This window comes from Scyliorhinus torazame, chromosome 19, assembly GCF_047496885.1.
Source record: "Scyliorhinus torazame isolate Kashiwa2021f chromosome 19, sScyTor2.1, whole genome shotgun sequence".
NCBI lineage: Eukaryota > Metazoa > Chordata > Chondrichthyes > Carcharhiniformes > Scyliorhinidae > Scyliorhinus > Scyliorhinus torazame.
In genome coordinates, this window is record NC_092725.1 from 24129880 (window position 1) to 24157628 (window position 27749).

Consider the following 27749-nt stretch of genomic DNA (forward strand, 5'->3'; position numbering starts at 1 on the left):
ATAAGAATTCAGCTGTACTCTCAGAATGAGAATCAACCAAGAAGGGTTCTTAAAACAGTTGGAAGTTTTTAATGTCAACATTTGTGAAAATACAGGTAAACTTCAACAGATTCAGCTGTAAATACTCTCGCAACGAGAATTCGGCTGTACATACTCTCGGAACGAGAATTCAGCTGTACATACTCTCGGAACGAGAATTCAGCTGTACATACTCTCGGAACGAGAATTCAGCTGTACATACTCTCGGAACGAGAACTCAGCTGTACATACTCTCGGAACGAGAACTCAGCTGTACATACTCTCGGAACGAGAACTCAGCTGTACATACTCTCGGGACGAGAACTCAGCTGTACATACTCGGGACGAGAACTCAGCTGTACATACTCGGGACGAGAACTCAGCTGTACATACTCGGAACGAGAACTCAGCTGTACATACTCGGAACGAGAACTCAGCTGTACATACTCGGAACGAGAATTCAGCTGTACATACTCGGAACGAGAATTCAGCTGTACATACTCGGAACGAGAATTCAGCTGTACATACTCGGAACGAGAACTCAGCTGTACATACTCGGAACGAGAACTCAGCTGTACATACTCGGAACGAGAACTCAGCTGTACATACTCGGAACGAGAACTCAGCTGTACATACTCGGAACGAGAACTCAGCTGTACATACTCTCAGAATGAGAATCAACCAAGAACGGTTCTTAAAACAGTTGGAAGTTTTTAATGTCAACATTTGTGAAAATACAGGTAAAATCCAACAGATACAAAAAAAAAAAAACCAAGAACGGCTCCTCTCACACGATGTAACGGTTATTACAGTTTATTAGGTTATTAGCACATACCAACACAGTAACTGTATATAAAATAAAAAGATAGAAATCCCGTGGTCCCAATGAATATGTACACGTTTTAATAGGGCCTCTCTCGCCGATCCTGCCTGTGATCACTCCTGCAAAAACAAAATTAAGAACAAGGGTCAGAATCTCACATCCAACATCTAAGACCATCAACTCTCTCTCTCGTTAACCTGTCTATGCGGGTCTTTGGAATTGTAGAACCCCGGGTGCGGCACGGTGGGAAGTGGTTAGCACTATTGCCTACTTTGCTGAGGACCCAGGCTCACTCCCAGCCCCAGGTCACTGTCTGTGTGGAGTTTGCACATGCTCCTCCCCGTGTTTGCCTGGGTTTTGCCCCCACAACCCAAAAATGTGCAGGTTAGGTGGACTGACCACACTAAATTGCCACTTAATTGTGAAAAAAAAATCATTGGGTACTCAAAAATCCCTACAGTTCAGGAGGCCTTTGGCCCATTGGGTCTGCACAAAATCTTAAAAGAGCACCCTATCCAGCCCCATTCCCGCATTTATTGTGGCCGATCCACCCAACCTGCACTTCTTCAGACTGAGGGAGGAAACCGGAGCACCCGGAGGAAACCCACGCAGACATGGGGAGAACGTGCAAACTCTACAGTCACCCCCAGGCCGGAATTGAACCCAGATCCCTGCCAAATTAAGAGGGCAGCCACTTAAGGGTACAAAGAACAAAGAAAATACAGCACAAGAACAGGCTCTTCGGCCCTCGAAGGTAGACGGCACTGCTTTCCGGGGTGTCTTCAAAAGGACGGGAAGCGATTGAGCGAGGCGGGACAGGATTCCAGATGTTTCCCCACCCCCCAACAAATGCAGCCAAAGGCATGGCCGCCATTGGCAGAAGAATGGAAAATTGGGCATATGCATAAGAGCTCGGAAGCAGAGAACTCTGAGGGATGGAGGGGCTGGGGAGAGACTAGGGCGATTGAGCCAATTTAAAAACTAGGATGAGAATTTTATGTTGAAAATCAACTGGGGAGGGGGCCAGTGGGCACAGGGTGGGCGATGATGGGGCAAACTGGGGAGGGGGAGAGAAAAAGAGAAAGAACGAGGCGAGTGAATATGATCAGGCAAGTTCAGCTCACCCAGAACCAGATTCGAGCCAGGAGGCCAACAGTGGAAAGGTCGAGAGAGGAGTCACCTCTTCAGCAAAGGCATGTCATGAATGTGGGATTGACCATCAGGGAGGAGTGTTTGAGACCCAATGCACAGAGAGGGAAGATAATGGACAAATAGTCAATGTGCTGGGAACCGGTTGGGGCGGGAGGGTGCGAGAACACACTGCTTACCTGGAGTCCATTTTTCCAGCTCCCATGCCATAACCGCCTCGGTCGCCACCTCTGCCGCGGAAGCCACCTCGGTCTCCACCGCGGCCCCGATATCCACCACCGCGCTCAAATCCACCCCGGTTTCCACGCTCACCACCCCCACCACGGTCTCCTCCAAATCCACCTGTGGATAGCAAGTAAATGGTCCAATTTAACAACCGTCCTGGGGAGGGGTAGCAGAGACACAGACAGTGCAACATTAAAAGCGAACCACCCCGCAGAGTAAAGCTCCCTCTACACTAGCCCCATCAAACACTCCCATTTTGTGGGCAGCATGGTAGCATTGCGGATAGCACAATTGCTTCACAGCTCCAGGGTCCCATGTTCGATTCCGGCTTGGGTCACTGTCTGTGCGGAGTCTGCACATCCTCCCAGTGTGTGCGTGGGTTTCCTCCGGGTGCTCCGGTTTCCTCCCACAGTCCAAAGATGTGCAGGTTAGGTGGATTGGCCATGATAAATTGCCCTTCGTGTCCAAAATTGCCTTTAGTGTTGGGTGGGGTTACTGGGTTATGGGTGGAGGTGTGGACCTTGGGTAGGGTGCTCTTTCCAAGAGCCAGTGCGGACTCGATGGGCCGAATGGCCTCCTTCTGCACTGTAAATTCTATGATAATCCCAGGACAGGTACAGCATGGGTTTAGATACAGAGTAAAGCTCCCTCTATATTGTCCCTATCAAACACTGCCAGGACAGTACAACACTGGGTTAGATACAGAGTAAAGCTCCCTCTACACCGTCTCTATCAAACACTCCCAGGACGGGCAGCACGGTGGCGCAGTGGTTAGTGCTGTTGCCTCATGCGCAGAGGTCCCAGATTCGATTCTGGCTCACTGTCCGTGTAGAGTTTGCACATTCTCCCCGTGTTTGCATGGGTTTCACCCCCACAACCCAAAGATGTGCAGGTAGGTGGTTTGGCCACGCTAATTGCCCCTTAATTGGTAAAAGAATTGGGTACTTTATAAAAAAGGTGATGGACAATAAACGGAGGGCCAACCAGCGACACCCAGATCCCTAAATGAATAAAGTCGTACAGCACAGGGTGCGCTCCAGAGTCACCAAGCAGGCAAAAACCCCTGGATGGGGATTCAAGGAGTTGTGCGTTTGCACAGAACCCAAACCATTTTGTTTTGCTGTAAGAGAATCATAAACAGGAAAGCGAGCAGACAGGCAGCCATCAATTCTTGCCGTACCCATTGGCGGTGGACCTCCAGCTCCTTCAGGCTTGGGCGATTTGCACTGGTTACACTCGTTCCTCCAGGAGAAGTTGATATTGCCGCAAGTCCTGCCAATGAGAAACAGGACAGCAACTTAGCGAGAAAATTCCCAGAGCATCTTATAAACATCTGGGCCTGGGCCACCTCCACAATACCCGCTTCAAAACCGCACAACAGAACCACATTCGGGTGGGCGCCAGACAAGTGAATGCAATCGTTCATCTACGCCAGGTGTTTCCCAAGCTGAGGAGGCACGTGCGAGCCAGAGAGAGGGAGAGAGGACGAGAGCGCGTGCGAGCCACAGAGCCAGAACGAGAGCCCGTGCGAGCCACAGAGCCAGGACGAGATCCCGTGCGAGCCACAGAGCCAGGACGAGAGCCCGTGCGAGCCACAGAGCCAGGACGAGAGCCCGTGCGAGCCACAGAGCCAGGACGAGAGCGCGTGCGAGCCACAGAGCCAGGACGAGAGCGCGTGCGAGCCACAGAGCCAGGATGAGAGCGCGTGCGAGCCACAGAGCCAGGACGAGAGCGCGTGCGAGCCACAGAGCCAGGACGAGAGCGCGTGCGAGCCACAGAGCCAGGACGAGAGCGCGTGCGAGCCAGAGCCAGCGAACGAGAGCGCGTGCGAGCCAGAGAGAGCGAACGAGAGCGCGTGCGAGCCAGAGAGAGCGAACGAGAGCGCGTGCGAGCCAGAGAGAGCGAACGAGAGCGCGTGCGAGCCAGAGAGAGCGAACGAGAGCGCGTGCGAGCCAGAGAGAGCGAACGAGAGCGCGTGCGAGCCAGAGAGAGCGAACGAGAGCACGTGCGAGCCAGAGAGCGAACGAGAGCACGTGCGAGCCAGAGAGCGAACGAGAGCACGTGCGAGTGCAAGCCAGAGAGCGCAAGAGAAAAAAGGCGAGCCAGAGATAGAGAGCACGTGCAAGCAAGCCAGAAAGTGTGTGAGTGATCTATAGTGTGAGACACAGAGGGCAGGCCAGAGAGAGCAGGTGCCAGAGAGAGCAGGCGCCAGAGAGAGAGAGAGCAGGCGCCAGAGAGGAGTTAAAGGTTTACTAGATTGGTACTCACGGATTGGTACACTTCCAGTCTCCAGCTCGCTGCTGACCGCCACCTGAACCGCCACCTCCACCACCTCCTCCTCCGCTGCCGGAGAAGCCACCACGAGGACCTCCACCGCCCGCGCCGCCGCCTCCACCTCCACCGCCTCCGCCTCCGCCACCAAACCCTCCACGACCCATTGGTGCTGTGCAGTGCAGAAAATAAAATTGGTCAGCAGTTTTCAACAACAGGGTCTGGACCTCGACCCTCAAAAACTTATTAAAATGAAAAATGACAACTAACCACCCCTTCCCCCTCCGACACCTCTTCCTCCACCTCTCAATCCGCCCCGATTGAACTCCGTCCGCCGCGTAGCAAAGGAGACCTTGATCATATTTCCGCTAAATTCCTTCCCTGCAAAAGACAAATATAAACGGTTTAAATTTAAGGCTGCAGAGTTGGGGCGGGGAGGGGGAGGAGAAGGTGGATGATTAAGGGAGGTGTGTTACCCAAGGCAGAACTAAGCACCAGCATTCTAGGTTTATTCACAGTATTGCACAAGCTCACTTTCTACCCACCCCGACATCCACCTTGTGCCCCAGCAGTCTCTCTTCACAAGTGCTCGGGGTCAGCCCAGTGTCCCAGCAGGCACTCTTTCCAAGCGTTCTAGGTTAGCCCAGTGTCAAACTCTCAACCTCCACCATCTCAGGCAGACACACAGGGAGTACCACCACCTGGAAGCTCCCCTCCAGTCCGGACACCATCCTGACAGCACCATGGATGCTGACTAACATCACAAACGACAAAGACAGCTCACCGCCACCATCAAAGACAATTATGGATGATCAACAAATGCTAGGCCCATCCAGGAGAGGTTATTGGGTTACAGGGATAGGGTGGAAGTGAGGGCTGAACTGGTTCGGTGCAGACTCGATGGGCCGAATGGCCTCCTTCTGCACTGCAAGTTCTATGTACTATGATAAGCCCATTGCTCCTCAAATGTGGGCTGGCTGTTTGCCACCTCCCTCGGCCGGGGGCATTGTGGAGCAGTACACAGCCGAAGTGCTTTCCAAAGTCTAGTCGTGCCGCAATGTCGGAAGCGCAGCCGCCATTTTGCAGAGGAGCTCAATAAGGAGTCACAAAGGACAATGTGGCAAAGTAGCAAGTTTGTTGCCTAAAGGACACAAGAGTTGATGAGAAGGAACCTCCTAGTCTCATGCTGTGGTCAAAGCTTTGGACAGACAGAACTGACAAGGATATAAGAAATTGGAGCAGGCCATTCGGCCCCATTAGCCCTGCAAAGTCCTGGTTTGCAATACAGTTAGGCTGTTGGGAGCCAGAGGTGCAATTAAAGCATTGTAAAAGTTTGGGCAATTGTGGATTATTTTTATATTGGCCATTGGATTGTTTTTATATTGAGAGGGCTCCCTGATGTGTAGCTCATTGGAGACAATGTGCTCAGTTCAGTTTTTTAAAGTTTGTGGCTGTGTAATAGTTTCTGAAGAAACAGCCTGTGGTTCTGCATTGCTCAGACAGAGTTCATCAATATCAAAAGGCATCTGTGCAGCAAGTATTCCTGAGTGCCAACTGTATTTAAAAGTAGATTATGACTGGAGACGGTTTTGTTGTGAGTGGGAATAAAGTTAGCAGTTAAGGGTTATTGTATTCATTGCATTGACTAACATTGTTTATGGGGTAATTGCAAGTTATTTTCTTGCGTGAAGCTAAAGATATTTTAATACTGCATTACTAATAAAGTTGGTTTTAGTCTACCATATCCCTATTTTCCATGGATTCACTCCCAGAGCGAGATATCCCATCCTCAGTCTGACGATATTAACTTTCTGTCCAGTATCCTAGTCGCGGTTGGAGTCTGGTCCTGGATCATAATGCTGCCATCCAATCAGATCATGGCTCGTGCCCATGTGCTTGAACTCAAAACAGTACCCCCCCCCCCCCCCCCCCCCCCAAGAAATGTAGCAATACTCGGGACACTCACCGTCGAACCAGTCGATGGCAGCCTTGGCGGAAGGAGGGTCGTCAAACGAAACCGTCGCTTCTCCCTTCAGCTTGCCGGTCTCACGGTCCGTGTACAGGTTGATCATTGGCTGACCGGTCCTCTTGTTGAGCTGGGAGGGGGGAGCAGAGAGAGAAAGTGTGTTATACAGTAAGAGGTCAGGAACCTGTTGGGCACTCAGTGTGCGTCCACTCCTCCAAATCTGGAGATGACGACGCGCCCACATATCTCCCACTCCACCGCCAACCTTCGAGGAACAGCACATTTGCCTCCAGCTCACTAGCTTGCATCCCAATTAGCCCCATGTGAAGAGAGGCTGCCAGAACAAGTGCACTTGCAGGCAGCAGCACTGCATGTTTCCTGTTTTTCCTCACCCAATCACCATTGGCCCTGGAGGACTAACTCGTGGCACTCAATCAATCCCACCTTCTGGCCCATCGCCCAGTATGCCCTTGCACAAACCACCCCTTGCTCAAGGCACAACACATTTCCAACGTTACCCAGCTCTGATGAAAGGGTCACAAGGTTAACTCCTATTCTCGCCTCAGATGCTGCCATAGCCTTCAGTTACTTCAAACACGGTCCCACTGGTGCCCCACTACACTCCCACCAGCTTCACGTAAACAGGGAATTCTGCTCACGCGGAGACAGGTGAAGGCGGGATTCCTCCTCGGAGCAGAGCAGGAGATGAATCAAGACGTTCAAAAAAATAAAAATCAGGATGGGCAAAATGAGAACAAAAAGTTTATTCTTAGGCAGTCGGAGGGGCTCAACTCAGTCGCATGCTCGGGTGCCAGCTCGCGGGAGAACACTGCTCCGGGAACGCTCCCGGGGTTGCATGAAAAGCCCAGACATCCTTCCATCTCCCTGGCAGAGTCCAGGCTACTGCGTGGAGAAGCGGCGACCCCATAAATGTTCTGGACACACGGCCAGGGTAGGGTGTGCCACACTGGCGGGCAAGAACACACTACTTACCTTGATCACACCGATTTGCTTGAAGTATTCTGCCACTGTCTCGACAGTCACGCTGTCGCCCAGTCCCTGGACAAAGATGGTGTTGTTGTCTGAATTATCCTGATCAGATCCTGAGAGCAGAACGGGGAAATAATTTTTTTTTTTTTTTTTTTTAAAGTTGGCACAAAACTAGGAACTATTATACTCTAAAGAAATGCGTGGCAAGGGCACGGGTTAAAATGGTTTTCCTACCTGGATTTGGGGCTCCAGGTCCTTGGTCTCGAGGACCTTCAATTTGAAAAAAAAAAAAGAGGGGGATTCAGCATTGAAAAAAGTACCAACTAAAACAGCCCCCGCTGTCACCCCCCACTACACATCAGCCAAATACAAAAATAAACACATTACAGAACACGCATGTAAATGCGACCACCACAAGTATTAAGATCCAACATTGACACATGTGCTCAATAGACACGAGTGAATGAATCAACCTTTACCCAACTTTTCAGTTTTGCCTCCAGTACGGTGTGGCCCACGAGAGCAAGAGACCCTCCTAACGTGTTCACTTAACTCACAGCAGCTACAACCAGTTCCAAACCCACAAGACAGAAAGATTGCCTTTCTTTTCCTTCTCTTTTAAAGGACCATGGTATGGCTGAGCATCAAGTACACAGAACCCAAGTGCAGTTGTTTTGTTTTTAAATGTGTGCGCATATATATCTATCTAAATAAAAAAAATTTAAACATTGGCCTCCTCCTCCTGTAAGTAACCAGCTGGAGGACACTTTGCAATCTTAATACTTCAATTCAGAATTGGCAACTTCATTTGACAGAACAAAAGCTTTCCGGCTGCAAACTCCGAGGTAGGCAGGCAGTGTCCCTGATACACAGGATTGAACGGCCAGTTCCAGCAACGGTGATCATACGGCAGGTTTTAACGTTTAAATGTGGGTGCGTGCATTTAAATGTTTTAGAATTTTTTTTCCAAGCTTTCCTTAAAAAAAAATACAAAGTGAAGACTGCATTCCACCCCTGCAAACTCAAGAGATCAGTCCCAGCAGCTCGCCAGCAGGCTTCTGGGCGAACCTGTGAAGGAGTCCGCTTTAGTGGTCTAGCCCGGGCCTATCTTCAACAGCACAGGCCTGACTACAATGGGTAGCACCCTGACCGCTGAGTGGACTCTCCTTCCAGTGCATCGAAGCAGCAGTCACACAGCAGATTGTCGACTAGAAAAGAACCAGGCCATTTTATTGTAAGCACCACCTCTTTCCCCCCCCCCACCCCCCCCCACCACTCCCAGTCACATTGGAGGTCACCTTACTTAAGATATTTGCATATATCCTTAAAATGAAGAGGGGTGTGGAAACCTCCTCTTTAGCATCTTAACATAGCCAGGAAACAATTCAATACAGTTATCACATTAAAATGAAGATCCCATGCCCCCCACCCCACCAAAAATATTTCACACCGTAGGCACCTGCCACCCAGACTCCAGCGCCCGAATGCTTTGCAAACGCTTGCTCTGGTCGGCGCACGCCAGGGCAGAGTGGGGCACCAGCCTGCCGTAGGGCCTGTGACTGATCAGGAACAACACCAACAGAAGGAAATCGGACACGACCGCTCTGGAAATAAATCATTCCCATTTGAGCCAGTGTTTGGGACACCGGACAGCCAAGCTGCAATTCCTGCTGACCCTTCCGGTGTTCGTGTGTTCCAGAACGCAAGGTGGGGAGTGGGAAGTGCACAGTTCTGTTTGTCCAAGTAACTGCTGCATACACACAAGATACCCATTCAGCGGTTCAGCCAGAAGGGCTCTGGGAGTTGGGGACGTGAAGAGACACCCCCCCACTACAATTGAGGGCGCTATGGATCCCAGGTGAAGCTTTCCCAAGGCCTAGCAGCCCAGGGGGGCGGTTGCAAGCCACTGCTGCCACTCCCAGCAGGAGAGTGTACAAGCTAGTCACCCCCCCCCCACCCCCCAACACAAATGGCCCACATGTATTCAGACAAAAACATGTACCCAAAAATTGCTCACATGTACACACACATACCCCAAAACTGCTCATTTACACACAAACACATGCCCCAAACTGCTCACACGTAACCCGAAACATCTCACATGTACACACAGACCACCACATGTACTCCCAAACTGCTCAGATGCACACAAGACGAGCAAAATATGTAGCTCAAAATTGCTCAAACATAGACACACAGACAAACAAGGGTACAAAACATGTACCCCAAAACTGCTCATGTGTACAGACACACGGGAAAAAAACATGTACCACAACCTCTGATGAATAGCCTAACCCTGACAAGTTTTGTAGGGACTGGCGGTGGCGGGGTCGGTGGAAAAACGAACTTCAACACCAGGGTAACAAAAGAGATCTTTATAACCATTACGAACCAAATCGACAGCTGGTCAAAAATATAACCCATATCTTGGTAGTGTTTTAACCAAAGGTTTTGAAAGGCACCAATGTCTGCACAAATGCGCGAGTAACACCTTAACCCAGTTTAATGCACACGCATTAAAGATTTTCCAACCCTCCCAAGTTGAAGGATAAACACTCCAGACCGACACGGCGGCTCGAAAAGGAGGGGGGGCCGGCCCCCACGCAAAAGCTGGATAGAGCCGGCCGTCGTAACGACAAAGAGAGAGAGAGCGGAGAAGCATCTCCCCCGCCCCCACCATCCCAAAAGAGTTGTCACTCCCACAGGATATAACCTGCCTTTGGTTCACCATCACAAGACTTAAAAAACACATTTCAATGGGGTTTTTTTTCCGTTAAATCTTTCGTTTCATTTTTCCACTTTTTTTTTTGCTTTTGAGTTGCTTAACTCTTCACTTACCACCAAATTTAGTGAATCCACCTCGTTCACCACCGCTGGGGAGACAAATTTGAAGACATTGAAGATTTTTCCACGTGTGAGTGTGTGTAGTGTTGTCAACTTAGGCTTACGGTTCTATCGCATATATATATATAGATATATATATATGTAGTTTGTTTTGTTGTTCTCCACTCCAGACGTTCTCGCAATACTGGTACCAAAACCTGGATATCATCCGGCTCTCGAGAATGCCCTGAACTGCCAAAACGTCACCATAGAACGTACTCAACTAACACCAAACCTGGTTTTAAAAAAGGATAAATTGCAGACCTACACTCAAGCCAAATTCTCTCTTTTTTTTTTAAACCATTAACAGCCCTTCAGACCTGGTTTTTGTTTTTATTTTAAAAGGGAGATGAAAGTATATAATACAGGAGATATAGATTTACACCATGGTGCGTCTATTTGCAAGTACACCTCATCTCGTCTTCCATTACCTTGAAGATCACCAGTTTGAAACACAAACCATTGCTAGAGAGCTTTGCGTGTATATAGCAAGACACCCTTTTTAAAAAAAAATACGTATATAGATAAGTCTCGTGTTAACCTTTTTAAAAATAATAGAATTGGCTGATCAGGCTAGTTTGTGACGGCGTTTTACTTGTGTAGAACATGCATTTTTTTTCCTCCCTTGGGCCATGTTTTAAGACCAAAAAAAATACCAACAGATTGGTTTATGTAAAACTAGTGTGGAAGGTGAAGTAGTGATAAGTTCATTTCACTTTGAAACCTGTGGCACACAAAATTGTAGAATTTGTTAACATCAGAAACATGGCGAAAGCACTCTTCTTTTATATATAGATAGATATTATTGTTTCAAAAGTAAAGACACCCGCTTGCATTTAAACCCAGACCTCTACATACTCACCACTGCGGGCGCTTTCAAAACCCCTGCCATCAAAGTCCATCCCCAACTTGGGTGGCAAGCATCCAGAGTTCGATGAGATCCCACCCCGGGTGAAACTTGGTGCTTGAAACTCAAACGCTCGTGTGGTCACAGAACGCAATGCAAATCGACTAACCGACCCCCCCCCCCCCCCCAAACCACCATCCGAAGCCCCCCAGGGGAGATTTCATGCCACCAGGATCTCAAGACGACGCCTGCAGGGGGTGGGGGTGGAACTGGGGCTGGCTAACCAAAAGCACGGCTCACAGCCAGAACCCAGTCCAGGAGACGGTAGGGTTGCTGCTGCCGTCAGTTCTGCCACCATCACCACCCACGCACACAAATGGCACCTCTGGTAGGGTCACTGGATCCACGCTTTCGAGAGCACCATCCACTCCCATCACAACAAATGTGAGCTGGTGGGGTACCGTTTGACCACATTCTGAATGCACACATCCTTCCTTGAACCCCACTCCTCCATCCCTCAAATCTATTGCAACATGGCTTTATTTATTCATTCTTTTTAAACCTGTTCATTCAAACCTTTTGGTAACGGGATACCACTTTTCTTGAATGAAGGATACATAACAGATACACACAGACACGTAAACGGACCAACCAGGGGCATGCTGGGAGAAGCCTCAGCAGTGCTTTCATCAGCGAGAACCTTTTATATAAAATATATATATATATAAAACCACAGTTCAGGGTTCTGACAGGGATCAGAGCTAAACGACTTTCGGAGAACATTAAAAATCAGCATTTTCTTCAAACACAGCAGACACCCCCAGAAACAGAGAACCTGTAGTTTGTGTTTTTAAAAAGATCAGTTTAATTGTGTAGCTGTTAGAGGGCTCAGAGGCCCTCGTTATTAATAATAACCACCGCAGATATGTTAAACCTGAACAGCAATCGAGAGAGGCAGCTCTTTGCTCTCCCAAACTCCTTCCCACAATTGCACCACCCACCCCAGAGTGAAAGACAGTAAACGTTAGTTGACACAGAGAAATAAAAAGTGCGTTAAGCTGGGCGCTGACCCTTACCCCATGCCCCCGCCGCGACCTCCACGACCTCCTCTTCCACCGCCTCGGTCAAATCCGCCCCCACGACTGTAGCCTCCCCGGCCCCTGCCCCGATTGTCTGGTTGGCCTCCGTAGCCACCGGGATCTTGGCCTCCATATCCACCCGAGGGGCTTGCGTCTTGGTTGTATCCGGCTTCAGCGACGAGAGAGGGAAAAAAAAAGAAAAAGGAGGCAAAGTAGGAGCAGGTGATTCGAGCCAGGAGTCGACAGATCACAGCCCCCCCCCCACATGTCAATGTACAGCCCCCCCCCACCCACCCGCATGTCAATGTACAGCCCAACCCCCACCCACCCGCATGTCAATGTACAGCCCCCCCCCCACCAAAAAAGAAAACCCTGTTTGAGAAGGGCAAACAGGACTTCCGGGTGCGGCAACGACCAGCTAAGTCGCACGTTTCGGCAGCTCCCGTTGGAACGGACTTTTGGGCTCTTGATAAGAGCCCCAACGGCAATTTTAAACGGCCAAAATCACTGTGCGGTGAAATAGAAGGGAATCCCCCCGGATACTGATGGAAAAAGGAGAGGATAGCGGCAGGATTGTAGTGGATCCTTCGGAGCAGCGGCAAGGAAGGGAAGCTCGAAGCAAGATGGCGTCGGAAGGTGGCCGTTCGATATGGGGCCCGGAGCAACAAGAGTTCCTGCTGCGCTGTGTGGAAGAGCTGAAGATGGAGGTGTTGGCCCCGATGCTACAGGCAATTGAAGGGCTAAAGGAGGCACAGAGGACCCAGGAGCTGGAGCTTCGGGTCGTGAAGGCAAAGGCTGCTGAGAATGAGGATGAAATTCAGGCCTGGTGGTGAAGACAGAGACGCACGAGGCGCAGCACAAGAGGTGTGTGGAGAGGTTGGAAGCCCTGGAGAATAATTCGAGGAGGAAGAATCTAAGAGTCTTAGGTCTTCCCGAGGGCGCAGAGGGGGCGGACGTCGGGGCATATGTGAGCACGATGCTTCACTCGCTAATGGGATCGGAGGCCCCGACGGGCCCTTTGGAGGTGGAGGGAGCTTATCGAGTTATGGCGCGAAGACCAAGGGCAGGAGAAATACCTCGAGCCATAGTGGTGAGGTTTCACCGCTATAATGACAGAGAGATGGTCCGAAGATGGGCGAAGAAAACTCGGAGCTGCAGGTGGGAGAACGCGGTGATCCGCGTATACCAGGATTGGAGTGCGGAGGTGGCGAGAAGGAGGGCAAGTTTCAATCGGGCTAAGGCGGTGCTTCACAAAAAGGTGAAATTTGGAATGCTACAACCGGCGAGACCATGGGTCACATACCAAGGGAAGCACCACTACTCTGAGACGGCAGAAGAGGCGTGGACATTCATTTTGGGACAAAGTGGTCGGGTGACTATATGGGACGAGGAGGTATGATTTTTCAATTGTTAATTCTTTAATCCTGTAAATTTTCTCTCTTCCCCTTTTGGGGGGGGGGGGGGGGGAGAGAGGAGGAGTATGAGGAACTGTGGGCGCCGGTGGGTAGGAAAGCGGGGCTGAGTGGGAAACGCGGGCCTCGTTCCCGCGCTATGGTAATTATGGCGGGAACAGGGACGCAGGAAGGTGGGGGCCTCGCACAGTGAGAGGCCGAGGGCAAACGGGGAAGCCGATGTCAGCCAGAGTTCACTGACTTCTGGGAGCAACATGGGGGGTGTAATTACGCGAGAGGGGGATCTAGTGGGGAGGGTGGGGGGGGGGGGAGAGCTAACTGGGTTGCTGCTGCTAAGGGGAAGGGGGAGCTGTTATGGGGCGGGGTGGTCGAGGCGGGAGGGCACCGTCGGTGGGATATACGGGCACGTGGGAACCGGGTGAGGAGCTGGGGTAAAAAGGGGATGGCTAGTCGACAAGGGGGGGGCGGTGGGGGGGTAAAGAGCCCCCCAACCCGGTTGATCACATGGAACGCGAGGGGGCTGAATGGGCCGATTAAAAGGGCACGAGTACTCACACACCTAAAGAACTTAAAGGCAGATGTGGTTATGTTGCAGGAGACGCACCTGAAATTGACAGATCAAGTCAGACTACGTAAAGGATGGGTGGGACAGGTGTTTCATTCGGGTTTGGATGCGAAGAATAGGGGGGGGGGGGGGGGGGGGGTGGCTATTTTAGTGGGGAAACGGGTACTGTTTGAGGCAAAGACCATAGTGGCGGACAGTGGGGGTAGATACGGAATGGTGAGTGGCAGACTGCAAGGGGAGGCGGTGGTTCTGGTGAACGTGTACGCCCCGAACTGGGATGATGCAAACTTCATGAGGCGTATGTTGGGGCGTATCCCAGACCTGGAGGCGAGTGGGGTGTTTAAGACATTCTATGAGAGGTTGTCTAAGTCTCAGCGCCCGGAAGGGAAGGAGGGAATGATGCATTTCCTGGATCAGCTGGAATTCCCGAAGGTGGAGGAGCAGGAGGGCGGGACTGGGAGCACAGATTGATGTGGAGGAGGTGGTAAAGGGGATTGGGAGCATGCAGGCAGGGAAGGCCCCGGGACCAGATGGGTTCCCGGTGGAATTTTATAGGAAATATATAGACCTATTGGCCCCGCTTTTGACGAGAACCTTTAATGAGGCCAGGGAAAGGGGGAAGTTGCCCCCGACTATATCGGAGGCGACAATATCGTTACTTTTGAAGAAGGATAAAGACCCGCTGCAGTGTGGGTCCTACAGGCCCATTTCCCTTTTGAATGTAGATGCTAAGCTCCTGGCCAAGGTAATGGCGACGAGGATAGAGGATTGTGTCCCGGGGGTGCTCCATGAGGATCAAACTGGGTTCGTTAAGGGGAGACAGCTGAACACGAACATACGGAGACTGCTAGGGGTGATGATGATGCCCTCACCAGAGGGGGAGGCAGAGATAGTGGTGGCGATGGGATGCCGAGAAAGCATTTGACAGGGTCAAGTGGGACTACCTGTGGAAAGTGTTGAGGAGATTTGGTTTTGGTGAAGGGTTCATTGGATGGGTGCAGCTGCTATATAGGGCCCCGGTGGCAAGTGTGATCACGAACAGGCAGATGTCTGACTACTTCCGTCTTTATAGAGGGACGAGGTAGGGGTGTCCCCGGTCTCCGTTACTGTTTGCATTGGTAATTGAGCCCCTGGCCATAGCACTGAGGGGCTCCAGGAAGTGGAGGGGAGTACTCAGGGGAGGAGAAGAACACCGGGTATCATTGTATGCAGATGATTTACTGCTGTATGTTGCGGACCCGGTGGAGGGGATGACTGAGATAATGCAGACACTCGGGGAGTTTGGGGAATTCTCGGGGTACAAATTGAATATGGGGAAGAGTGAGTTGTTTGTGGTACATCCGGAGGAGCAGAGCAGGGGAATAGTGGATTTACCACTGAGGAGGGTAACAAGGGATTTCTGGTACTTGGGGATCCAGATAGCCAGGAGTTGGGGAACCTTACATAGGCTTAATTTAACACGATTGGTGGAACAGATGGAGGAGGATTTTAAGAGATGGGACATGGTGGTGCCCCTGTCATTGGTGGGGCGGGTGCAGGCGGTCAAAATGGTGGTCCTCCCGAGATTCCTTTTTGTGTTTCAGTGCCTCCCGGTGATGGTCACGAAGGCTTTTTTCAAGAAGATCGAGAAAAGCGTTATGAGTTTTGTGTGGGCTGGGAAGACCCAGAGAGTGAGGAGGGGGTTCTTGCAGCGTGGGGGGGGGGGGGGGGGGGGGGGGGCTGGCACTACCGAGCATAAGTGAGTACTATTGGGCCGCCAATATTTCAGTGGTGTGTAAGTGGATGGGAGAAGGGGAGGGAGCAGCGTGGAAGAGATTGGAGATGGCGTCCTGCAAAGGAACCAGCCTACAAGCACTGGTGAAATACACCACAAGTCCAGTGGTGGTGGCAACACTGAAAATTTGGGGGCAGTGGAGACGGCATAGGGGAAAGACGGGAGCCTCAGTGTGGTCCCCGATAAGAAATAATCATAGGTTTGTCCCGGGGAGAATAGATGGGGGATTTGGAGCATGGCAGAGAGCTGGGATTGTGCAACTGAGGGATGTTCTTGGACGGGACGTTTGCGAGTCTGGGAGCGCTGACGGAAAAATATGGGTTGCCCCAAGGGAATGAATTTCGATACATGCAACTGTGGGCTTTTTATTCCCGCAGCTCCCGACGCAGGAGATTCAGGATAGAGTGATCTCAGGGACATGGGTGGGGGATGGTAGGGTGTCAGATATATACAGGGAAATGAGAGACGAGGGGGAGAACATGGTGGATGATCTGAAGGGAAAATGGGAAGAAGAGCTGGGGGAAGAGATTGAAGAGGGGCTGTGGGCAGATGCCCTACGTAGGGTAAACTCATCGTCCTCGTGTGCCAGGCTAAGCCTGATTCAATTTAAGGTGTTACACAGGGCACATATGACCGGAGCAAGGCTCAATAAATTTTTCGGGGTAGAGGATAGGTGTGGGAGATGCTCGAGAAGCCCAGCAAACCACACCCACATGTTTTGGTCATGCCCGGCACTGCAGGGGTTCTGGGTGGGGGTGGCAAAGGTGGTGGGGGTCCGGGTCGAGCCAGGCTGGGGGCTGGCTATATTCGGGGTTGCAGAATAGCCGGGAGTGCAGGAGGCGAGAGAGGCTGATGTTTTGGCCTTTGCGTCCCTAGTAGCCCGGCGAAGGATACTGCTTATGTGGAAGGAAGCCAGGCCTCCGGGCGCGGAGACCTGGACAAACGACATGGCAGGGTTTATAAAACTGGAACGGATAAAGTTTGCACTAAGGGGTTCGGCGCAAGGGTTCACCAGGCGGTGACAACCGTTCATTAACTACCTCGCAGAACGATAAAGGAAATGGGAAGGGAACAGCAGCAACCCAGAGGGGGGGGGGGGAAAGAGAGAGGAGGGCTCAGGTGGGTCCTCAGGGGTGTTTTTGTAAAGATATTGGTACTTGGTTATGTATATTGAATTGCTGATTTTATTATTTGGGAGAGCTATTATTTTTGTTATGGCAGTTGCCATTTAGTTTATATATTATTTATTTATTTGTTAAAATACGGAAATACGGTCACGGTTATTTATATTGTTTTGCTGTTGTAAAAGGGGGAAAAACCTTTGTATTGTTTTGTATGGCCGAAAAAGTTGAATAAAACATATATTTTTTTTTTTTTAAAAGAGAAGGGCAAACATCCTACGTGGCTCAGAAGCCCCCTCCCAAATGAGGACAACCTAGAGCTACAGTGAAGTTCACGAGATTGGTCCCTGGGATCATGGGGAGGAGGATTTGGGTGGGGGGGGGGGGGGGTCCTCAGGATAAGGAGTCACAGACAGTGACCCAAGGCCGGAATTGAACCCGGGTGCCTGGTGCTGTGAGTCAGAGTGCTAACCATTTTGGACTGAGTAGAGAAATTCCTTCACATGGAAGGTAGTGAATGTTTGGAATTGTCACCCTCGGACACTCTGTCTTTGAGGAAGTTAGAGACTGGGATCGGCACGGTGGCACAGTGGTTAGCACTCTGACTCACAGCACCAGGCACCCGGGTTCAATTCCGGCCTTGGGTCACTGTCTGTGTGGAGTTTGCACGTTCTCCCCGTGTCTGTATGGGTTTCCTCCGGGTGCTCTCCACAGTCCAAAGATGTGGTTAGGTGGATTGGCCACGATAAATTGCCCCTCAAGTGTCCAGGGATGTGCAGGTTTTGTGAAAGGGTTACAGGGTTAGGGCAGGGGAGTGGCCTTGCGTTGTCTCAGGGGGTTGGTGCAGACTCGATGGGTCGAATGGCCCCTCCACTGTCAGGATTCTATGAAATCTCCCTTCACTCGCCCACATTTCAGCCAAGCCCCAGTCCCGCTGAGGGCCTTTTTTCTCTCAACGTACCTCCTCCAGAGGATCCGCCGCCGCCTCCTCCTGCTCCTCCTCCGCCGCCGCCACCACCACCACCACCGCCACCGCTTCCACTGTACTGCCCTTGCTGCCCATAGCCTCCTTGCTGGGCTTGATAGCCGCCAGGCTGCTGGCCGTATGAACCCTGCTGCTGACCATAGGAGCTCGGCTGCTGACCATAGGAGCTCTGCTGCTGCTGCTGACCATACGAACTCTGCTGGTGGCCATACCCACTTCCCTGGGGCTGTCCGTAAGTGGTTGATTGTGAATTTGCCCCACCATAGCTGTTAATCAGGAGAGAGGACACAAAAAAGGGAATTCATGTTACAGAGCAACAACATGATTGCACGCTAACTGTGGTCTAACACTGTCCTTTCCCCCTCTGGGACCGGGTGTCACAGTGTGTTAGATACACTGTCCTTTCCCTCTCTGGGACCGGGTGCCACAGTGTGTTAGATACACTGTCCTTTCCCCCTCTGGGACCAGGTGTCTCAGTGTGTTAGATACACTGTCCTTTCCCCCTCTGTGACCGGGTGCCACAGTGTGTTAGATACACTGTCCTTTCCCCCTCTGGGACCGGGTGTCACAGTGTGTTAGATACACTGTCCTTTCCCTCTCTGGGACCGGGTGTCACAGTGTGTTAGATACACTGTCCTTTCCCACTCTGGGACTGGGTGTCACAGTGTGTTAGATACACTGTCCTTTCCCCCTCTGTGACCAGGTGTCTCAGTGTGTCAGATACACTGTCCTTTCCCCCTCTGTGACCGGGTGCCACAGTGTGTTAGATACACTGTCCTTTCCCCCTCTGGGACCGGGTGTCACAGTGTGTTAGATACACTGTCCTTTCCCTCTCTGGGACCGGGTGTCACAGTGTGTTAGATACACTGTCCTTTCCCACTCTGGGACTGGGTGTCACAGTGTGTTAGATACACTGTCCTTTCCCCCTCTGTGACCAGGTGTCTCAGTGTGTCAGATACACTGTCCTTTCCCCCTCTGGGAATGGGTGCCACAGTGTGTTAGATACACTGTCCTTTCCCCCTCTGGGACCGGGTGTCACAACGTTGCTTTGGCCAGGACACTACTATAGCCAAAGTGGAAGCAGAATGAAAATGATAAACCAATTCCCCAACTTGAGAAATTTAAACATGCCCAGTTGATAATGCCAAAGGGGCACAGGGGTATTCCGAGGGTGGGTCGGGGGTAGCGACTACTCTTCAAGAGCTCACCTGCTAGGCGAAGTGGTTGCGGCCGTCTGTTGCCCATAGCCCGGGTAGGATGACTGCTGTCCATATGAGCCCTGGGACGCCTGGGCACTTCCATAGCCCGCTGAACCGTAGCCACCCTGGTTGGAATGGCTGTACCCTTGAGCGGGTGGCTGGCTCCCGTACCCTGCTAAAGCACACAAGTTAAGATACACACATGGGTTGCAGACCAAAGAATGATGAACATTTACTGCAAACTCACAGTTGATCAAAACTGGCCAACCCACGCATTGTGGAGACATCGGAAATGGAGGGGCCCCCCAGCCAAGTGGGGCGGCACAGTGGTTAGCACCGCTGCCTCATTGCACCAGTGTTCCAGGTTCAATTCCAGCCTCCGTCTGTGCGGAGTCTGCACTTTCTCGTGTCGCCGTGGGTTTCCTCCGGGTGCTCCGGTTTCCTCCCACAGTCCAAAGATGTGCAGGTGACGTGGATTGGTCATGGTAAATTGCCCCTTAGTGACCAGGATGCGCAGGTTAGATTACAGGGTAGGGAGGGGTGGTTGGGGGAGTGATATGGGTAAAGTACTCATTCGAAGGGTCGGTGCAGACTTTATGGGCCAAATGGCCTCCTTCTGCAGCGTAGGGATCCTATGAAGGATCCAGTGTCACCAGTGGGTTAGGTGGCACAGGACAGCCAAAGACTCAACACATGCACCACAAGATGTTACCATCTGGATGGGGAGCCCGAGGTGGTGGCAGGAAGCTTCTGGACTTGCCTGGAAAGGTTAGCTTGCGGAATCGTTGTCAGAGCTCACACAGGAATGACGGGCAGAATGGCTGCCTTGCCGCATGAGTCAATGCAGCGCTACCCACTGTCTGGCGGTGGAACGGCGCCTCCACCTGAAGCCCTCCCCTCGCAGATCACAACCGCAGCGACACGACCCGCCACCACCTCTTTGAGACGGCGCCTCTATAATCCCCAGCTGCTGACCTCCCAACCTCAATAAAAATCACGCGCAGTTCGCCTGTAGCATACCAGCCTGCGCCTGATTGTACGACGCCCCGTAGCTTCCACTCTGACTGTATGCGGATGTGTCAGTGGACTGTCCATAACCACTGTAACTTTGGTGGCTGTAGCCTTGGGGTGGCGGCTGCGTGTAGCCCCCTTGGCTGGGCTGGGCGTTGTAGGCCCCGTAGCTGTGGGGGAAGAGAACACAATCAGCAGGTTACACCAACAAGCAATTTTTACCAATTTGTTTTTAAACCACTCTGACAAAGACCGACAGACAGTGCAAAGAATGTCAGTGGCAAATCAGCAACTCACCTCTGGGGAGCAGATTGCCCGTAGTTTCCAAGATCAGCTGCTGAAAACAAAAACAGGAGTGGGGGTTTCAACATTTTTGCAACGTAAATGCGACACCTGCATGGATACTGCTTAAACATTGAAAGAGATTGTTAAATCGGAAAACAGAAACCACAATGGAATCAGAAAGAACAAAGTGACTTGGCATCGCAGTGACGAGGAGAGGCGCTTTCACCCAATATCCCAGAAATTGCTATTCTGGATGTGCTGCAAAAGTCTCGCTCAGCACAAACACATCTGTGTAAAGATCTATAAAAATGCCTGACCGATTAACTCATACCAAGCCCTAGATGCTGGCTCCTGGTCAAGCAGCATCATGATGCTAAAGCTGCCGCCCTCATCCCCACTCACCACAGCCCTCCACCAATTCAGGCCGCTCAAGGGTAACCGCCTCTCCCCTCCCCGCCCTCTCCACTCAGCTGCTTGGGTGTTTCCAAGCTCTGCTATTCCATCCTTAAACCTCGTGCCCCTTAAGACACTGGACCAAGTGAGAGGTTTTCTGGCCTAACATCCCTCTGCGTGACACACACTCCTGGATTATTGGGATGTTTCATTGAGTTAATGATGCCATAGAAATAGAGCGGCAGTGGTTAGCGGTTCGATCCCGGCTCTGGGCCACTCCGTGTGGAGTTTGCACATTCTCCCAGTGTCTGCATGGGTTTCACAAAGTGCAGGGGAGGCGAATTAGCCGCACTAAAATTGCCCCTTAATTGGAAGAAATAGGAATGGGTACTCTGAAATTTAGAAAACAAAAATAAGGGGGTCGCCCATTAGAGACAGATGAGAATTTTCTTCTGAGGGTGGAGACACTCCGGAACTTTCTTCCTCAGAAGGCAGTGGAAACAGAGACTGAATATTTTTCAGGCAGAGCCGGATAGATTCTCCATTAACGAGGGGGGTGAAAGGTTATCGGGGGGGGGAGGGGGTCGAGCGGGGACGTGGGGTTGAGGTTATAATCGGATCAGACATGATCTTATTAAATGGGGGGAGCAGGACTCTCTAGGGGCTGAGTGACCTGCTGCTCCCTAGCTATAAGCATGCATGAGACAACTGTGCTCCAATCCTTCCTCTGCGTCCATTTGCTGAACCATCCCCTCCAGCCAGCAACTCCTCACATGCAAGACTACTACTTAAATATCACACGGCAAGATTGTGTCTCAACAAAGGCCCCATACCAGACTCCTCTTTCTCTCTCGGTCACACTATCCATGGCCACCTTCCGTTAAACACATCTAAACCCTTCATCTCAGCTCTTCACTGCGGCGGCTACACAATTTAATAAGGCAAGAAATCTACTCTTTTGCTGTACACTGGTATGCAGGGAATAAGTTAAACCGTCAAGCAGATTTATTAAGGGTTTCATGAGCTCAACCCCTCCCAAAACACTGCCTAGGGGTGTGCTGGTGTTAAAGAACATTAAGAGGGAACATGCAAGCCTCATAATACATCCTAAATCACGCACCGTCCACATCAAACACTCCCAGGACAGATACATCACAGGGTTAGATACAGAGTAAAGCTCCCTCTACACTGTCCCCATTAAACACCCACAGGACGGGTACAGCACGGGGTTAGATCCTGAGTAAAGCTCCCTCTACGCTGTCCCCATCAAACACTCCCAGGACAGGTACAGCACGGGGTTAGATACAGAGTAAAGCTCCCTCTACACTGTCCCCATCAAACATTCCCAGGAGAGGTACAGCACAGGGTTAGATACAGAGTAAATCTCACTCGGAGGGAAAGACAGGCATTGGTACTTTGACCACTGACATGTATCTGGCCCTGACATTGAAGGGCAGTCAGGTGGAGCCGGTGGCAAGAGTGGCAATGGACTTGCTAATCCTGCTAACGCCTCGGGGTCACACCCCAGCCCGGGGCAGCTGGTGGAATTTAATTGGTTAATGAAACGAAAGCCATGCTCACTAACTCGGACCATGAAACTGTTGTCTATTGTAAAAAGCCCACCCGGCTCACTGGTGAAGGAATCCAGAGGGGACGAGGGCTGTTTTCCTCAAAACAGAAGACTTGCTTCCCCTGACAGAGAAGTCAGTCCCCGGGGACACAGATTTATGGTGATTGGAAGAGGAATTCAATAGGGACATTGGGAAACCTTCCATCCAGAGCGTGTCATCACTCGCTGAACCTAGACCATAAACGCATTCGGCCAATCAGGTCTGCTTTGCTATTCAGCAAGGTAAGGACTGATAATCCTCAACTCCACTTTTACACGATATCGTCGTAACCCTCGATCCCCTCACTGATTAAAAAGCTTGTCTAACCCAGCCTTGAACATACTTACCGACCCAGCTCCTGCAGCAAAGAATTCCTCCTCTTCTCAGTTTTAAACCTCCCCTCAGCATCAGCCCTGTCAAACCCGATATGTTCTCAATAAGGTCGCCTCTCATTGTTCTAAACTCCCGAGTACAGACCAGACCAACCTCTCCTCGGACGAATATCCCTCCCTACCCAGGATCAATGTAGTGAACCTTCTCCAATGCCAGTATATCTTTCCTTAGATAAGGGGACCAAAACCATTCACAGGATTCCAGATGTGGTCTAACTCGTGCCTTAGATTCCCCTATTTTAATATTTAATCCCCTTTTGAAATATAGGCCAACATTCCATTTGCCTTTCCAGTTACCTGCTGAACCTACGTGTAGCTAACGAGGACACCCAGACCTGTGCTGCCGCTTTCTGCAGTCTCTCCATTTAAATAATACTCAGCTCCTTTATTCTCCTTGCCAAAGGCATAGCTTCACATTTCCCCCAAGTTCTTGCACACTAACCTAGCCTGTCTACATCTATGTGTAATCCTCACCATTTGCCTTCCAACCTATTTTGGAGTCATCTGCAAACGTGGCAATAGTTCTCACACCAAGTCATGTGGGCAGCACAGTGGTTAGCACGGTTGCTTCACAGCACCTGGGACACGGATTCAATTCCCGGCTTGGGTCACTGTCTGTGCAGAGTCTGCACGTTCTGTGAGGGTTTCCCCCGGGTGCCCCGGTTTCCTCCCACAAGTTCCGAAAGATGTGCATTGGATGTTCTGAATTCTCCCTCAGTGTACCTGAAGTTGACAAATGTAACTATATAGTTACCTAGGGCACAAGAGGCGCAATGCCCGAGGGTGGTGGAGGAAGGTACATTCCCAACAGTTAAAAAGCATCTGGGCAAGCATCTAAATAGCCAGATCAGAGTGCCGGGAAGTGAGATTAGTACAGATTGGCGTTTGATGGTCAGTGTGGCTATGGTGAGCTGAAGGGCCTGTTTCTGGGCTGTGTGACTCTATTTTCCCAGTGACTGATGTTAACCTGCGTTCAGTTCTGGTTACCACACTACAAGGATGCGATGGCACCAGAAAGGGTGAGCACAGTTTACTTGAGTGGGTTTATGATCTGTAGCCCTTTCGGGATCTTGTCTGCTTTCTTGCATCTTTGTAGAAACTTAATGTCAGTGTCTATATGCGCGATCTTCCTGGAGATCCTCTCCACTTTGAGCCGGCAGTTTGCGGTGTCGAAAGGGTGTGGAGGAGATTCACCAGCATGTTACCTGGGATGAAGCATTTGAGCTATTTTTTATTTACAAGTACCCAATTATTTTTTCCAATTAAGGGGCAATTTTAGCGTGGCCAATCCACCTAACCTGCACATCTTTGGGTTGTGGGGGGGGGGGGGGGGGGGGGGTGAAACCCACGCAGACATGGGGAGAATGTGCAAACTCCACACAGACAGTGACCCAGGACTAGGATTTGAACCCGGGTCCTCAGCACCGTCGGCAGCAATGCTAACCACTGTACCACCGTGCTGCCCAGTATTTGAGCTACAAAGAGAGCTGGATAAGCTCAGGTGGTTTTCTTTGGAGCAGAGAAGGCGGAGGGGGCCTGATTGAGGTGTACAAGATTATGAGGGCTGAGGAAGGAGCAGTGCTCCGAAAGCTAGTGTTTGAAACAAACCTGTTGGACTTTAACCTGGTGTTTAGGAAGGGTGGATAGGAAGCAGCTGTTCCTCTTAGTTGAAGGGTTCATAACAATTAGGGCATAATTTTACGGTGGTGTGAATGGGAGGGTAGTTGAGACAGGAAACATTCATGGCCAAGGACCAAGTGCTGGCAAGTGGTAGGCGTGTAGATTTAGAGTTGTCTTTTGTCAGTGCAGGCTTGATGGGCCGAACGGCCTTTCCTGTAGTGTGTGATTCTAGAGTTAGAGAACACAAGTAGGCGGAGTAGGCATTCCACCCCTCCATTCAATACGATCATGGCTGATCATCTAGCGACACCATTCTCATTCAATTCCGGCCTCGGGTGACTGTGTGGAGTTTGCACTTTCTCCCGTGTCTGCGTGGGTTTCCTCCGGGTGCTCCGGTTTCCTCCCAGTCCAATCATGTGAAGGTGAGGTGGATTTGTCGTGCTAAAATTGACCCTAGTGTCCAGGGATGTTTGGAATTGGATGGCAGGCTCTTCAGGAGGGTGGGTGCAAACTCAATGGGCATGATCATAGTGAATGGTGGGGCAGGCTGGAGGGCTGAATTGCAATTTCCTATTTCATACGTTTAGAATGAGAGGGGATCTCATTGAAACAGAACTCTGACAAGCTGGACTGAGATGAGGAGAAACACCTTCATTCAGAGGGTGGTGAACTTGTGGAACTCTCTACCAGACGGCTCACCTCAGGGCAGCACGGTAGCAGTGGTTAGCACAATTGCTTCACAGCTCCAGGGTCCCAGGTTCAATTCCGGCTTGGGTCACTGTCTGTGCAGGGTCTGCACATCCTCCCCGTGGGTTTCCTCCGGGTGCTCCAGTTTCCTCCCACAGTCCAAAGATGTGCAGGTTAGGTGGATTGGCCATGATCAATTGCCCTTAGTGTTCAAAATTGCCCTTGTGTTGGGTGGGGTTACTGGGTTATGGGGATTGGGTGGAGGTGTTGACCTTGGGTAGGGTGCTCTTTCCAAGAGTCGGTGCAGACTCGATGGGCTGAATGGCCTCCTTCTGCACTGTAAATTCTATGATCAACCTAACCTGCACTTTTGGACTGTGGGAGGAAACCAGGGCACCCGAAGGAAAGCCCGGCAAACACGGGGCAGTCACCCGATGCTGGAATTGAAGCCCAGTCCCTGGCACTGTGAGGCAGCAGCGCCAACCACTGTGCCAGCCCATTTTTCTTTGAAATCCTCCATTCCCTTTGATTCGAGGCCTTCAGCACATCAACTCTAAAATCTGGGGCCATTATGGGCAGGATGAGTCCCTGTCTGTCTGAGGGCAGCACGGTGGCACAATGGGTTAGCACTGCAGCCTCATGGCACCGAGGTGCCAGGCTCGATACCGGCTCTGGGTCACTGTCCATGTGGTGTTACATAGTACAGAAGGAGACCATTCGGCCCATCGAGTCTGCACTGGCCCACTTAAGCCCTCACGTCCACCCTCTCCCCGTAACCCCTCCTAACCTTTTTTGGTCACTAAGGGCAATTTATTGTGGCCAATCCACCTAACCTGCACGTCTTTGGACTGTGGGAGGAAACCGGAGCACCCGGAGGAAACCGACGCAGATACGAGAACGTGCAGACTCCGCACAGCCAGTGACCCAGCAGGGAATCGAACCTGGGACCCTGGCGCTGTGAAAAATGTGTAAGCTAGGTGGATTGACCACGTAATTGGAAAAAATGAATGGGGTACTCCAAAAATGAGTCCCTGTCTGTGAGGAATTTACCTGTATCTTCCCAAGATGTAAAAGTTAGGTGGATTGGCCATGCTAATTCGCCCATGTCCAGGGATATGCAGGTGAGGTGATGGGCGGGGTCGACGAGAGGATTGGTGCAGACTCAACAGGGCGAAAGGCCTCCTTCTGCACTGGAGTATTCTCTGCAGATTTGGTGTTATTAGAGGAAGGATGTGGTGCCTGCTGTGGAGGGAGTGCAGTGAATGTTCACCAGGCTGATTCCCGGGACGGCGAATCTGCGTAATTCTCTGTCTCGTTTCAATTAGGAATTAGATGTAGTTCTGGGGGCCAAAGTGATTTGGGGGAGGGGGGGGTACAAAAGAGGCAGAATGAGGGCATTGAACTTGATGAACAGCCATGAATGAATGGTGGAGCAGGGAGCTGAATGGCTTCCTGCTGCCTCTAAGTTTTGTGAATGCAGGCATTCATGATGTGCACAACACTGGGGTGGGGGCTGCGCGATGACATCACCGGCGGGAATGCCCCGACGGAATGACGTCAGCGGCCGCAGTCCCCGGATGTCCAGGCGGCCATCGAGAAAAGCCCACCACCCAACACCCCCAAACCCGGCGGCATCCGATGCCATCCCGGGCATGAGAACGGAGAAGCGGTCCCTCCGCAGCTCCCCCACCTCGCGGGGAGGCAGGGGTTCGACAATCGGGGCCAATGGACGAGAAAAAAAAATGGATGGGGGAAGAGAGAGAGAGAGGGGCGACCAAAATGGCGGCCAGCCCGTCCCCACTCGTTGAGCCTCATCCTCCTTTCATTTGAACATCGAAACAAATAGGGAAATGGGGGGGGGGGGGGGTTGAATTAAAGAGAACCCGATATTTTGAACAGCAAACGCGGTTCACAAAAATAAAAGGCGCCGACGAGCGCGATGAACAAAATGGCGGCGGCTCCTCCCTCTGGCGCACTTCAAAATGTATTTTTTCCACCATCGTCCCTCCACACGTTAAGAGATATAAAGGGGGGGGGGGGGGGAAACACCAAAGCACAACGGGGAAAATCATTTTGAACGTTGGCCTAAAAGGAGATGGGGGAATCAAAATGGCGGCCGGGGGAAAGAAAGGGGAACAAGATGGCGGCCGAGGGGAAAGGGGGGGAAAAAAAATCAGAGGTCGGTAAGGTACATGGTACATCGATGAGAAAAAAAACATTTCCCCACGTTCAGACAGTGGTTAGGAGTCCTCCCGTCCCCGTTTCCCCTCCCGCCCCCGATCATCGGCCTTGCGAGTGAGTCGGCGCCTTTTCCTATCCTTACCGTTAGATGCCATCCTTCCGATACTCTCGGAGCTCCGGCTCCGACTGAACGACTCAACTCCGAGCGGGGCTGGGTCTAGCCTGACCGGCCGCTACCATTCCCCGCGCTCGTCACACGCTCG

At 51.3% G+C, this 27749-nt stretch overlaps 1 protein-coding gene across 6 annotated transcripts; it reads right to left on the minus strand.

The window, feature by feature from the left end:
* Positions 1–709: 709 nt before the first annotated feature.
* Positions 710–27749, minus strand: fus (FUS RNA binding protein). 6 transcript variants are annotated; one of them, XM_072484139.1, is made up of 15 exons: positions 27629–27749; positions 20616–20652; positions 20328–20488; positions 19317–19482; positions 18085–18374; positions 12249–12420; positions 10281–10315; positions 7677–7712; positions 7446–7555; positions 6453–6582; positions 4757–4867; positions 4484–4658; positions 3396–3487; positions 2170–2332; positions 710–960 (listed from the first exon to the last, which is right to left on the minus strand). In XM_072484139.1, the coding sequence occupies exons 1-15, from the start codon at positions 27639–27641 to the stop codon at positions 921–923; spliced, it is 1731 nt and encodes a 576-aa protein (XP_072340240.1). In that variant the 5' UTR covers positions 27642–27749; the 3' UTR covers positions 710–920. The 6 variants fall into 6 exon arrangements, with proteins under 6 accessions (XP_072340240.1, XP_072340239.1, XP_072340238.1 ...); XM_072484138.1 differs by having other exon boundaries at positions 20616–20655; positions 27629–27656; XM_072484137.1 differs by lacking the exon at positions 27629–27749 and adding an exon at positions 26356–26425 and having other exon boundaries at positions 19317–19479; positions 20616–20655.

Bases quoted from the DNA above. Each gene is read 5' to 3' on its own strand.
- fus (XM_072484135.1), bottom strand. From the start codon at position 26,410: ATGGGCGAATTAGCATGGCCAATCCACCTAACTTTTACATCTTGGGAA. The intron at 18,375-19,316 runs GTGAGCTCTTGA...CCTGATTAACAG, and splicing joins GCAACCACTTCGCCTAGCAG to CTATGGTGGGGCAAATTCAC. The intron at 10,316-12,248 runs GTAAGGGTCAGC...TTGTCTCCCCAG, and splicing joins GGTCGCGGCGGGGGCATGGG to CGGTGGTGAACGAGGTGGAT.